This window comes from Athene cunicularia (genome assembly GCF_003259725.1).
Source record: "Athene cunicularia isolate RWA chromosome 1 unlocalized genomic scaffold, athCun1 chr1_part1, whole genome shotgun sequence".
Lineage (NCBI taxonomy): Eukaryota > Metazoa > Chordata > Aves > Strigiformes > Strigidae > Athene > Athene cunicularia.
The window spans coordinates 67988965-68001761 of record NW_020799091.1 but is presented as its reverse complement, the minus strand read 5'-3'; the positions used below and the strand labels follow the sequence as shown (position 1 = coordinate 68001761).

Sequence of the window (12797 nt, the reverse complement as noted above, 5' to 3'; positions counted from 1 at the left end):
GGAGCTTGGGGGGGGTGGGGGGTGGGGGGGGGTGGAGTATGAGCAGCCATGGTGGCTCTCTGGACCGGTCAACATCCTTGATTTATAGTCCTGATTTGTGATCCTGGTCTTGAACTACACGCATCATTCCTGTCACTTACAAATACTTTCATTACTGCTAAGCATTCCTCAGATGGCTTACATAAAACGTTCCACCACTGCAAACTTTTTGTTTTCAACTGTGTGCTAATTGTAACGTGGGACTGGCCTCTGGTTGATGCTGTTGGAGTTTTGCATGAGCAAGGGCTAGAGTTGAGTGAATACATACCCTTAATATTAATTTGCATTCAAAAGGGAACTTCTATTTAACTGTGGTTGTAATCCTTACATCTTTATTTTCTATGAATATGTGATCATACGAGCTTTACTAGCATAATACTTGTCTGTGAGAATTCCCATGTGACTTACTCATGGGAAGCAACATTTAATTGAAATGTTGGGTCACCAAAAGGCAATTCAGAATTTTCTATTGACTTTGTTTTGATTACTTATTCAAACTAAATATTATGATCATTGCAGATAAAACAAAGCAAAACCTGGCAATATTACAGTCAGTGGGGCAATTAACATTCACACTCTACTTGTTAATTTAAAAAACTGTATCAATATAGAACAAATTAATGTTACTTGGTTTATCATAGAAGATGCATTCCCAGTTGAAAATTTCAATCTGGGTTGCAAAATTCATAAATGAGATGATCAGCAGACCTACGGTTATTCACTGAAGTAGTTCATTCACAGTTCTATAACAAGCACATTTCAGACATGAACTGCAGATCTACAGTGATTCAAGGCAAAATTTGCCAAAGAAAATCCTCTGCTAAGATCAGCGTGTGCAAGTTAGAGATACAGGATGTGGTTGCTTAGTTACTAAGCTGGAGTCCACCTGGAGAGCACAATGCCTCTGCACTTCAGAGCGTGGAGATGGGTTTTGCCCTTTACTTTTGAATGACATTACTGCTGAATGTTAAAATCTAAAATGTGGAACCAGAAAATTTCAACCAACAGCCACTCTGGTCTGGCAGCCTCATGGCAACTGCAGCCAGTGGTAGTGTGACCATCCTTCCATCGCAGAAGATAGAACCACGGGGAAAATAATAGACAAAACTTCATTTTAAGAGGCATTTTAGAGAATGTACCTCTGTGATGGTTTGACTGGCTAAATGCCAGGTATCCACCAAGTCGCTCTATCACTTTCCCCCCCCCCCTTTTTCCCCTTGTTTTCTCAATAGGGTAAAGAGGGGAAAGAAGATAAACTAACCCTTGTGGGTGAAACAAAAGCAGTTTTAATATAAGCAAGGCAAAGCAAAAGTCCGCGCGTGGAAGCAAAAGCAAACAGATTTAGTCTCTATTTCCCATGGACAGGCGATGTCGGGCCTTCTCAGGAAGCAGGGCTCCAATACACGTAGTGGTTGCCTCGGAGGACCAAGGGTGACCCCACCCTCTTCCTCCTTTCTCCCAGCTTTATACTGAGCAAACGTCATATGGTATGGAATATCCCTTTGGTCGGTTCGGGTCAGCTGTCCTGGCTGTGTCCCCTCCCAAGATCTTGCCCACCCCGTCCCACTGGGGGAAATGTCAGAAAGAGCCTTGGTGCTGTGTAAGCACTGCTCAGCAGTAGCCACAACACCAGGGTGCTATCAACACCCTGCCAGCTCCCGACATAAAACACAGCACCGTGAGGGCTGCTATAGGGGAAAACCAATTCCAGTTCAGCCAGACCCAGTACAACCTCATATATTTTTTCTCTCAAATGCACTCCTACTGCATTCAGATAGACAATTCACAGTGCTTTGATATCTGTTTTAATATTTTCAATGTATCCATGGATATTTTTTATAAAGATTTTTTAACTTTTTACAATTAAAAAAGTATAATATCATTAACCTGTAGTAGTTGAAATTAATTTTCCTTTGAAGCTCAGTCTTGACAGAAACAGAATTTAACAGGTTTCTGCAATCTGCCAAAATTAGCTTATAAAAGAAAATATACTTTTTACTGCTGCTTTTGAGTTCAGACCAGGCTTAGTAACTTCCAGATGTGAAAATGGGAAGAAGCTAGGATGTGAGGAAGGGATGTCAGACTAACCTTAATAAAATTTTTCTGGGAAGGTGAGATGGCTTTTCAGAATTTCTCAGTCTACAGTACTCTTCATGCAAGCAACAGAGGTTCAGCCTTGCAGCATGTTTCAAACCTGCAGTAATGCTTACTATTTCCCCAAAAGACAGCCTTTTTCTTTTGAGAAAATAACTGAATCATGTTTGCTGACATAAAAATGTGGAGATAAATATTTAAGAGCAAATGCATACCACTGGTGGGATGTTTTTTCTGTTTTGCCAAAATGAGTTTTTACACAATTACACTTATGATGAAATAATTTATTTACTTACCATAATTTACTTTTTTTGTGAATAAAGAAATGTAAACTTCAATCCATACAAAATAATTTGGGTTTTATTTTAAAACTTTTTAATTTTTGAAACTTTTAGAGCTGATTAGGTGTTATGGTTGGATTAGGTTAATGGTTGGACTAGATGATCTTCAAGGTCTTTTCCAATCTTGATGATTCTGTGATTTTGTGATTATAACAACTTTTAGGATACAGTGCAAGACAAGTCATATCTCTTCATCATCCTCATATTTGTCAACTTTAACAAATTTAAAATTGTAAATGGAGAATCTTAACCTGCTGTAGAAAAGAAACTAATTTTTCCAGATATGCTGTATAAAAAAGAAAACCTAGTCAACATTTAAAGATCTTTCACTTTTAAGGTATAGAGGCCAGTATCTTGTGGATACATGCCTCACAATCTCAGTGCATTCAAATATAATAAAATAAGATCTCTCTTGTAATTCTGAAATGTTTTTGACATACAAGGAAAATCAATTGAAAAACCTCAGCAGTAAAACTTTCAAGATGAAATGATAATTTATCTGTGAAGTTCTTTTTTATGCTATACAGTATGTTGGGTAATTACTCATCCATTAGAGTTTCCTATTATTGGATAGCATAACCTCCAAATTAAAATTCACAAACGGTTATATTTTAAAAATTCAAATGTTCAATTTCAGTATTTCCATTAAATTTTCAAATATTTATTATGTACTTTCACTGCTGTCTTGAAAATAATCAGGAAGACGGTGGATTATTCCCCTTTCAACTGTGCAACAATAAGTTAGAATCAGAAGCATTTTCTACCATTTGAAGCTTTAGGGGCCACAGAGAAAAATATTTTAAAATCAAATCTTCAATTGTTTTCTTAATTGTAAGAGATGCTAACATATTGTTGAGAGTACACAAAGCTTTTGTTTTGGAAGGTATGCAGTTTTAACTATGAGTGACTCTTGGAAAACAGCACCATTTAATTTGCCATCACAGTCAAGTAATCTATATGAATGACTTCAGAAAATCTTATGGCATGCTTTTTTATGCTTCTGGAGCTGTCATCTAGGTTTTTCCTAATTTTCATATTTCTTAGCAACAAAACAGATTTCAAACAGTTTGTTTATAGAAGTTACCCTGGAATTGTTTTATCACTCACACTATTTATATGCATTGGTGTATTTAAGGATTTAAGTAGTTAAGAAACTTCTGCATAAACTGGACAAAGTATTGTATTGATCTATGCACAGTAATTTCTTAAGAAATTCTAGAAAGTACAGAACATCTTTTTAGAGATTGTATCTTAATGATAGTTTACCATTACTGTTATAGCCACAGTCTTTGTAGAAATGTAGCTTGACCCAGTAAAAACCCATAAATAATACACAGAGACAACTTTACTGTGGTGTTACTTGCCTATGTAACACCCATTTCATACCTAAAACTCAGATGCTCCTTTCTGTACAGCTAATATTTACCCATGTGAAATGTATGGGAAGGACCTCCAGCCATAATCTGACTCCCTACTGGCATGAGACCTGGGGGGATGCATCATCATCCCCTCTCTGCTTTACTTGTGTGGGGAGGAAAAGGATGCAGAGGTTGTGCAGGAGCCATGCACTCCAGCAGCTGAATGATTAAGGGACCACAAAGTCCCTTGCAGGTGAGCCTTAGCTGCTCCAGAGGGGTGAATATTCACTAGTCTTTCTTCTTTGACCTTTGGATCACTCTCTTGGGTTCTTTAATTTTCATTTAAATTGAAGGCCACAATGAAGGTGGAAATCCACCCCACTTTTTCTGACGGAATCTCCCATCTCTGAAACCTCCATTTTGCCATTTGAATGGCAAGTGACATTTTTTCCCCCCTCTTTGCCATTCCGTCTTGGGGCTTCCTTCAGCTGCCCTCCTTCATTAACAGTTCCTAGCACACAAGCAGTATAATCCAACAAAACCATACTGAGGTGAAGCCTGCTTCCCTGCAGGTTGCTGAAGCCTGGCTGGGAATTAACGGGAACCTCCAGTAATGGTTCTCCTCAGCAGCTACTATAAATGGTGGGCTACCCTGCTCAGTCAAGACAACAAAAAATCACAATAAAGCACACCAGAAGTCACTGGCAAAGTTTTGTAATGTTATTGCTTGTACATCATATCCTTAGATGTGTTAAAAACATACAAGTGATGGCCGGAGTAATGTCATATTTTGACAGGCAAAAAATAAAGCCACATCTACAGCTCTTATTTCAGGTGAGCAACAGAGCACAGTCTTAGAACTACATAAAAAGACAAGTTGTTTTTTTTAATGGTGTGATTAATTATTATTGAAATGCTAACTTTCTTTGGGCTGAATTCTACTTTGAAAATGAGATTTAATCAGGAGTTACTGTGCTTAGTGTTGCTCTGCACAGGTTTGATTGATTGATTCAGTTTTCTTCTTGCTCATGCAAAAAAAAGATGCAATAAGACACGACTCTTAAATTAAAGAGTGGATTATCACCTTCAGGGAAAAATCAAAGGAATTAGGAAGAACCTCAAATAAGGGATGGATGAACACATTAATGACAGAGGGGTTAGTATTCACTGTCTGCTACTCTGAAAGAAAGGAAGATCATTTGAGCATGTGTATGACAAAGCTTTTTCAGTTTCCTGAAACCCAATTTGTTAACTGTTAGCGCATGCTTAACCCTTTGATAAAAGGTTGGAAAATGAGATGTGCGTTGTTAAATCTAAAGTAATTTTTCATTATTATTAACATTATTAAATGCGGTATTTTGCCCTGTCTGTTTTTGTTGGATAGGTAGGCACTCATGTTCTGCCAGTTAATCCTGTTCTTTTGTGTATTTTAATTATAAAACACACAATAATGTGGATGACTGCTTCTAATAAATTAAAAATATCTGGATAAATAGAGAGGTGGTGTTGTCTATTAGATGCAATATCCAGGTCTGGTTAAAAACAGGAAAGTCTGCTTGAGCTTTTCAAGCCGAAAGACTTTTCTGCAGTTTAAAACAGATGTAGAAGACTTGTTCTCAACTCTAGCAGAGTTGCCTGAAGCGTTAGGACCTGGGAAGTTTTATTCAAGGGCAGAAATAATCGGCACACACAACATCAGATTTTGTCTGTTCAGCCTTCCTCATAAATACTGTTGCTAATTCTACATGTGACAGTGAAAAGCATTTTTCAGGCTTGTGAGATTTATACATTTTCAGCTCAGTGTGGTTTAACCACAAGCTTTGTAGCTTGGAGAAAAACAACCTATTTGTGCATTTCCTCAAAAGCAGTGAAGCAGAGCAGATAAAATGCCTATGCTGTGGCCAGTTTCAATGCTCGTCTCATTGCTGGTGCTGCTAGTCATCCTGCAAAGCCAATGTAGCTTTTAGTCACCACCACTTACACTAACTTCTGATGGTCTGAAACAACGGACTTGACATGGGTTTTTAATCAGGCCCTTACAGGTGTGTTCTTTTGTCAGTACACAGAACTCAGCAACCCTTAGAGACTGGGTTTAGCCAGCATTTCTTTGTGGGGGCTCAGCAAAATTTGGATTGTTTCATGTATGTGCCCATATGGAAACTGGGCTCTTTGGAAAGCCTCATCATCATTATCTAAGTGTGACTTTATCACTCTACATCAGCATAACCTTTCTGGGGACCTCATCATGGGTGAAAGTACTGAGCTGAGGAGAAAAATGGATCAGGAGAAAATGTACTCCAGTAACCTTTTACTAATGAATGATTGCATACTCATGCATACTTCAGCTATCTGCTTTGATACCCAAACACAATAGAGCTATAGACTAGGCTCAGAATTTGACCTTCAGTATCTTACCACCAGGGCATTTATTCATCAACCGGTTTCTTCAGGCTTAGGTTGTTTTCTTAAATCTGTGCTAAGTAGTGAAGAAGCCTGTTAACCCCTGGTGTGCTGGGGGAGATTATTCCCATCCAGCGATGATGGTATAAGACGGGCAAACTTGAGCCCAACAAGTAACAACATTTCCTGCCAATTCTTCATCAACAGAATCCAAGCTTTACTAAACAGCATTAGTGATGGGATAATGTTTACTTCTGTCTGTCAAGGCCTCCTTTTCAATGGAGGTACAGGAGAGATCTAAATAAAATCTAGCCCCTCTTGGTCATGAAATATTATGTTGTGAAGCACAGGTTATACAGCTGAGAGAATAACAATTTGGGGACAAAACTACCCTGGAAAAGCCACTTCTGCTGCTTTTCTGCATGTCCCTATCTGCCTTTTATATGACGGTTTATCTTTTATATTATGAAATATATCTTTCTTCATGGTTCTCATAGTTCAAAGATTTTTTTGAGAAGAATGACACTTGACTGCCATTTTGCTTGCTCAAGCCTTTGGAGCTCTTGAAATGCAAAGATTTATGGGTTTTGTCTCTGTTTGTCCCTCACATATATATATAATTGGCTGATTAAATTAACTGGTGCGGAGGAATCCCCGTCCTAAGAACAGTATCTTCAGCCACACTTGTGGCTTCAGTCAACATTTGTCTTTTGAGACTGTGGAGGAAAAAGACACAATACAAACACAAAATCAAGGAGCAGAAAGTATTTTTTTCCTTGATCAAAAATGGTGATGACTTTTATTCCTTTGCTACATATTGAAAGCCCATCCACCTATAGAACATGATATGACAGCTTTCAGTAGGGGAAATTAATTCAGTAGACATGAGGCCCTGATGACTCTCTGATCAATTCTCAGAACTGCCCCTTCCCCTTTGAAAGTAGGGATAATATGAAGATGTATTTTGGGAGTCTCCATGGGATCAGGCCAGATATCCAGAGTTTTAGAAAGAGGAAAGAGCACTTCCCTTTTAGGTAACAATCTGAAACTGTTTTAACATCCCTGAATGGGTTCTCCTACCTGTGGCGAACAATCTTCAGGTTTTAAGCGACTACCTTTGCTTGTACATTTTGGTCACAGCTGCATTGACATATGCAGTAGCACATGTGAAAAAAGCTTTGTCACCATGTCTTAATATTACACGTATTTGAATATGGATCAAAATATCCAGAGTTTAAATCAGAAATATTGCTACCACTTGTGAACAAAGGCAGTTAACACCACCCCCTTACTTGCTTTTAATCCTTGGAGAGGCTGCTGGATACCGGAGGTCTGCTGTGTTCTGACTGCCTGAGCTTGGAACAACACGGACTGCTGCTAAGGTTAGCTTTCCACATGGATAGGGCTGCTGTGCATTTACCTACAGCAGATGAGGGATGATAGGACCTACTCGGCTTACCAAAATAATTGTTCAACCTTCAAGCATTCTCGTATCAAGCTCATGAGAGACAATGTGATAACCATGAATGCTTATAAACAATAAAATCTAGGCTTTTATAAACAGCAAAGCATAGGCTGCACGGGGACTCGCTGGGTTCTCTAGTGTGTTTTACTGAGAGCAGTTTGGTAGTTACGGGCTTTCCAGCCATGCGCTGAATGTCATGAGAAGTGTACCATGAGTGACATGCTTTCTCTCCTGTCCCTTCCCCAAGGTGAAAGTTCTACCTGCAGTGCATGGCTACTTTGTTTGGCAGAAGTTTTGTTTTAAATGCACGTGCTACTATTCGTGTACGTTAGAAAAAGTGAGGCTTAAAGCAGAGGCCTTGCACTTGGCACAAATGATGCAGGCTTGTACTGTTCATAGTTTTTGGGGTGTTCATTCCCCATAAGATGATGTTTATCGTTATGGGAAATTCTCTTTCAAGTGAAGAGCAAAGCTGGTTGTCACAGTGTTCACATGGGAACTTGAGGTGAATTTGTCACCCAAGCCAAAGTGCTTCAGAGACAAGAGACTTGGGCTGGACTCAGCATTGTATGAAAACACTGAAAGAGGATACTTGTTTTAGTCTGTGCTGGTGAGGAGGAGTGTCACAGCCTTCTGTACTTGCTGGAATTTGCTAAGGGCTCGTGACTTCTTGCTCATATACATGTCATTTCTTTAGTCCAGACAAGAGTTGACAAAAACTTGTATTATGGGGAACCGGTCATCATCTGTCAGAATAGGGAGGAAGGGTCCTGGAAGTGGAAGTGGTGGGGTGTTGTAGCAAGTGAGTGCTTGGCATCTGTCAGGAGCCCCTGGAGCTCTTGCAAACAGCTGACTCAGTGTGCCAGTTGTGTTTTCGTAACTTCAACCAAAGTCTACAGGAAAGTCTCTTCATACAATAGCATAACGTCTTTCTGTTGTAGGACTCACTTGTGACTGTCTCTGCTCTTCTCAATACTCAGGAATAAGCTGATGGCAGTGATACTGCTGTAGAGAGTTAGGACTATTTTATGTAACGCATTGCTGTCATACAAGTCCAATTTCATAGTATCCACATACGGAGCTGGATAAATCCGTAACCCCCACTGTCTTTTGGGGCAACAGAAAAAAGTGGAGGGCCGAATGACACGAGTGTGGTTTCACACCAATACGTAGTTGATGCCTCTTGTAGGCAACAGCTTACATTATTTTGGTGCAACCAGGACTCTGGGTACTTCCCTAAATTAGAGTAACAGCATCTCATTGCTGACAGTATCAGCACTGACTCCCAGAGGAGGGGAATGGATGTCTGCTCAAAAGGCACTGATGGAAACCAATTTGTCTAAACTGGAGTGGCCAGACTGTGACTCTTGTGAACAGTCTGACACTTGTCCTCATGCTGGGCTATATCCTGTGACCGGCTTCAAGGCTATGCCAACATAAGGCTGCTGAGTAATTGACTCCTCGGCTGCAGGAGGAATGATGCTAGCTGGGGCATCTTAGGTTATGCTAACTTAAAATCTAAACTGTTTCTATCATATGTCTTGTCCTGAATCCAGGGTAGGACACAGTTAGGATCCAACTTCTATTAGATGAGTCTGTAGATAGCTTCTGACTAACTTCTTTAATTTGTTCAGGTGTGAAAATCTTGGTGCTCTGCATTAGCTGGATAGAAAGGATGTACTCAGAGCTGATTATGCTACTATGTGCTTGAAGGGCAAAGGCAAGATTTCTTCCCCAATTACTACATTGCCAGTCCTTGTTGTCAGTAATGCTAGTTAAACTTCACCCATCGGAAGAAGAGACAGGGAGAAGAAACAAAGCTTTGCAAAACTACCAGGCTTCACTATGGCTTGCAGTGGGGCTGGTGGTGGGCAAAGCTGGTCAGAATTAGTTCCTGTAGCTCCAGTACCCCAAGGAGCAGGGGAAGAAAAAAGCTGGCCCTAAAAAGCAGTCACACAAAGAGAGTAAATTAGTAGGAGCCATGTAGTGCCTGCTACTACGGAGTGAAAGCAAACTTCATTAGGCTTGTTGTGTCTGGGAGCCATCCTTGGGGGAAAAAATGCATTCACATATCATATGGGACACGTTGAAGCTGGATTTGTCACTGCACCCATGAAGTGAAGTGTCACTACTTATTGAACATATTCCACCCTTTCCCCAAACATAAGAAATATAATAGATAAGCAGTCAAAACTCATACGGCATACAGAAAAATGCATTAGTTAAGCTGTGCTTTTTGAAGGAAGCAAATGATCATGTGGTTACAACACGATGGTTCATCAGAGGGATACAATGGTGTTACTGCTACACAGCTATATTCAGAGAGCTTTTTCAGCTGGGATTTCAACCCCAGTCTCCAGTTCTTATTTCTTCCCAAAGGAGATGACAACTAGGAGCAGCACTGCAGGATGATGATTGATCTCTTGTGACCATTAGATGACATTATTTTTTCTGATAGTTATCATAAATAACATTTACTATTAAAACACATGACAAAAACTCTATTACATTTTTTGTTCTGTTTTGAAAGAAATGCATTTCTATAATACAAGATAAAATCTGGCTAAAAGGTATGGGACCGGAACTTTTTTGATCAGACTGTTTTGCTGTAAATTGGAAAAGAAAAAAAAAAAAAAAAAGAGGAATCTTCTTTGTCAAGGGAATTTGAAGTTGCCACAATCAAAAGTCAAAAATTCCACGTAATCTGAAATGACCAAGAATATTTTTACAATGTAATGTCTGGTGACAAAACACTTCAGAAAATTCATGTCACCAGACAAACTTAATTCAAAAGTGATCACATGGTAATTTTTCTTTCCTTTTAGATGTCAGCATATCTCATGTAACTTGCTGGATGAATAGACCAAGTCCTGTAAGTTCTAAAAATAGTAATTCAATAGTAAAGATTAAAAAAAACCCCCAACAATATTTGGCTGATATTTGACCCTCCGCTTTAGCCCTCACCTGCACCACCACACTTCAGCTGCCTGCGCTCTCAGGTGTGCCATCACACATGCTTATTGTGATCAGTGCTGGTCAGTGAAATGATCCAATTTAGCGCCCAAATGGGGCTAAAGCAATTGAGCTGGCGCAGAGAAGATGCTAACCTTTAAGAAAGGGATGGGAACAAGCCCTGTGCACATATGTAATGTTGTATAATGTCTTAGCCCAGTGCACAGTTGAAGCTGGTGTTTCATGGAATTCCCCCCTTCTCCTGTATTAATTAATTAGATAGTGACAAGCACACTCCCAGTGTCTTGCGCCTGGTCTTCAACACTGCTCATTTGTTAAACGATTCCCAGCCTGAGGATGACCAATATTTTTCCAAGGGATTTAGGAGCTAGCACAGTCAAGGTCCAATTTCCAGTAGATACCCTGCTTTAGAAGTTAAGAGAGTTGAATATAATGGGTGTGGGCTGCTCCATCCCAGAGAGCCTTATTAACAGAGAATGGTCCTGGGTGGTGCTCATTTGTGAGAATGTCTGCTTACATACTTGTTCATCCATCTATTGTCCATACTACATGATTTATAAAGGCAAAATTATCCACTGTCCCTCTGCAAACTGGAGTTACTGGAGTTCGATCACCTCTGGAGTGGACATGGAGGCCCTTGGCAGTCCTAATAGGCTTAAGTTTGGCCACTCTTCATCATCAGGCTCAATCAGACCCTCAGCCACTGAATAGAATTGAAATGGAAACTACAAAAGAATCAGTTCTGAGGCTGGAAAAAGATTTTCTGGGTAATATTTCTGAATCATTTTGGTGTTGTACTGCCATCTTTTTTGGTTAATACTGCTTTTAGCAATAAAACGGCTTTGCTTTGGGTAGAACTCAGAACTTCTTTGCTTTCTTAGAAAAAAACTAAATTGTGCTGATTTGTATTTTTTCCTTATGCAGTCTGCATTTGTTTGCACACAAGATGTGAGTAATGAAGGAGTCTACAAAATTCAGTTGGCAAAATTCTATCAGAGTTTGCAAGAAACAAAACAAACACAAAAACAGCCCATCAAGTAAAAGTGGCTGATTGATGCAAAAGGCAACACAGATGGAGGTAATGGGGTTTCAAAAGAGGAATTAGAGAAGTTCTGAACAGAGCCTCGTAAATCTGCAGTTCAGCTTTGCCAAGAATTGCAGTGGCAAATCTTCATTACGGGAGATATTTCTGCACTGTACTCACCCGTGAGAGCTTTGCTAGGGCAGCCACGGGGAAAGCATGATCTAGTGGTGACTGCAAGACCAGCAATCAGCATTCCTGAGCCCTGCCAGGCTGCACTGCTGACTCACGCAGAGGCCTTGAGTTAGTCACTCATTGCCAGATGCTTCGACCTGACCTTGTCAAGGTGCCGCAAACAAGGAAGCAAAACAGACTTACCTTTGGCAACTCTGGCAAACAAGTTTTATCATGTCATACTTCAGCTTCCCCCATGCCACCAGACGAGCAGCGTGGCCAAAGAGAAGCTTTGGGCCACACCAGGCCATTTTAGGGTCAGGGGCTGTTGCCCTGGCATGGCGGGGCCACAGAGGAGTTGTTTGTAGCAGAGGAGAATGAGGGAGGCTCGGCTGTCGCAAAGGAAACATGAGGACTGGTCGAAAGCTCTTTGTAGGTAGGCAGAGGAGAAGCCAGTGGCTCAGCAGATCCTGTGGGAAAGACTGGTGAGAGAGGAGGATGCAGAGCTCCAGGGAGGGACCGACATGAACATATGAAATAGCCCTGTGCCACGCCAGCTCAGCTAAAGGACTTGTCTCTCCGTAGACAGAGGCTGGCCCTAAGTCTTCCACCAAATGGGGAAAAGATCACCAGTCCTAACAGTGGGCTGATAAATCTGGGAGGCCTGCAAAATTTGGGGATTTTTCTGTTTTATTCCACCAGTTTCTCACCAGAGGGCATGTCTCATTGCTAGTCTGGGAAGGGCTGTCCTTGGTATGACAGGCGCTCTGTCTCGCCTGTCATGTGAGGAGCCTGATCTATGTTAGAAAAAGAACACCAGGAGTTTCTGAAACTCTCCACTTGGGATTGGGTTTTTCCTGTGGGTTTCTCTCTGTAGTGCCTCTTGATACCATTTCTCGTACCACCATCTCCAACCACTAACTCTGGGCTAG

General features: G+C 40.5%; 1 protein-coding gene across 1 annotated transcript in view; it reads right to left on the bottom strand.

Annotated features, from left to right (window-relative positions):
• RFX8 (RFX family member 8, lacking RFX DNA binding domain) overlaps positions 1–12176 on the bottom strand; it is a 51535-nt gene extending 39359 nt beyond the window's left edge. Inside the window, exon 1 of the mRNA XM_026845902.1 lies at positions 12070–12176. Within this exon, the coding sequence (XP_026701703.1) occupies positions 12070–12176 (107 nt within the window). The remainder of the gene's footprint in view (positions 1–12069) is intronic.
• Between the last annotated feature and the right edge of the window lie 621 nt (positions 12177–12797).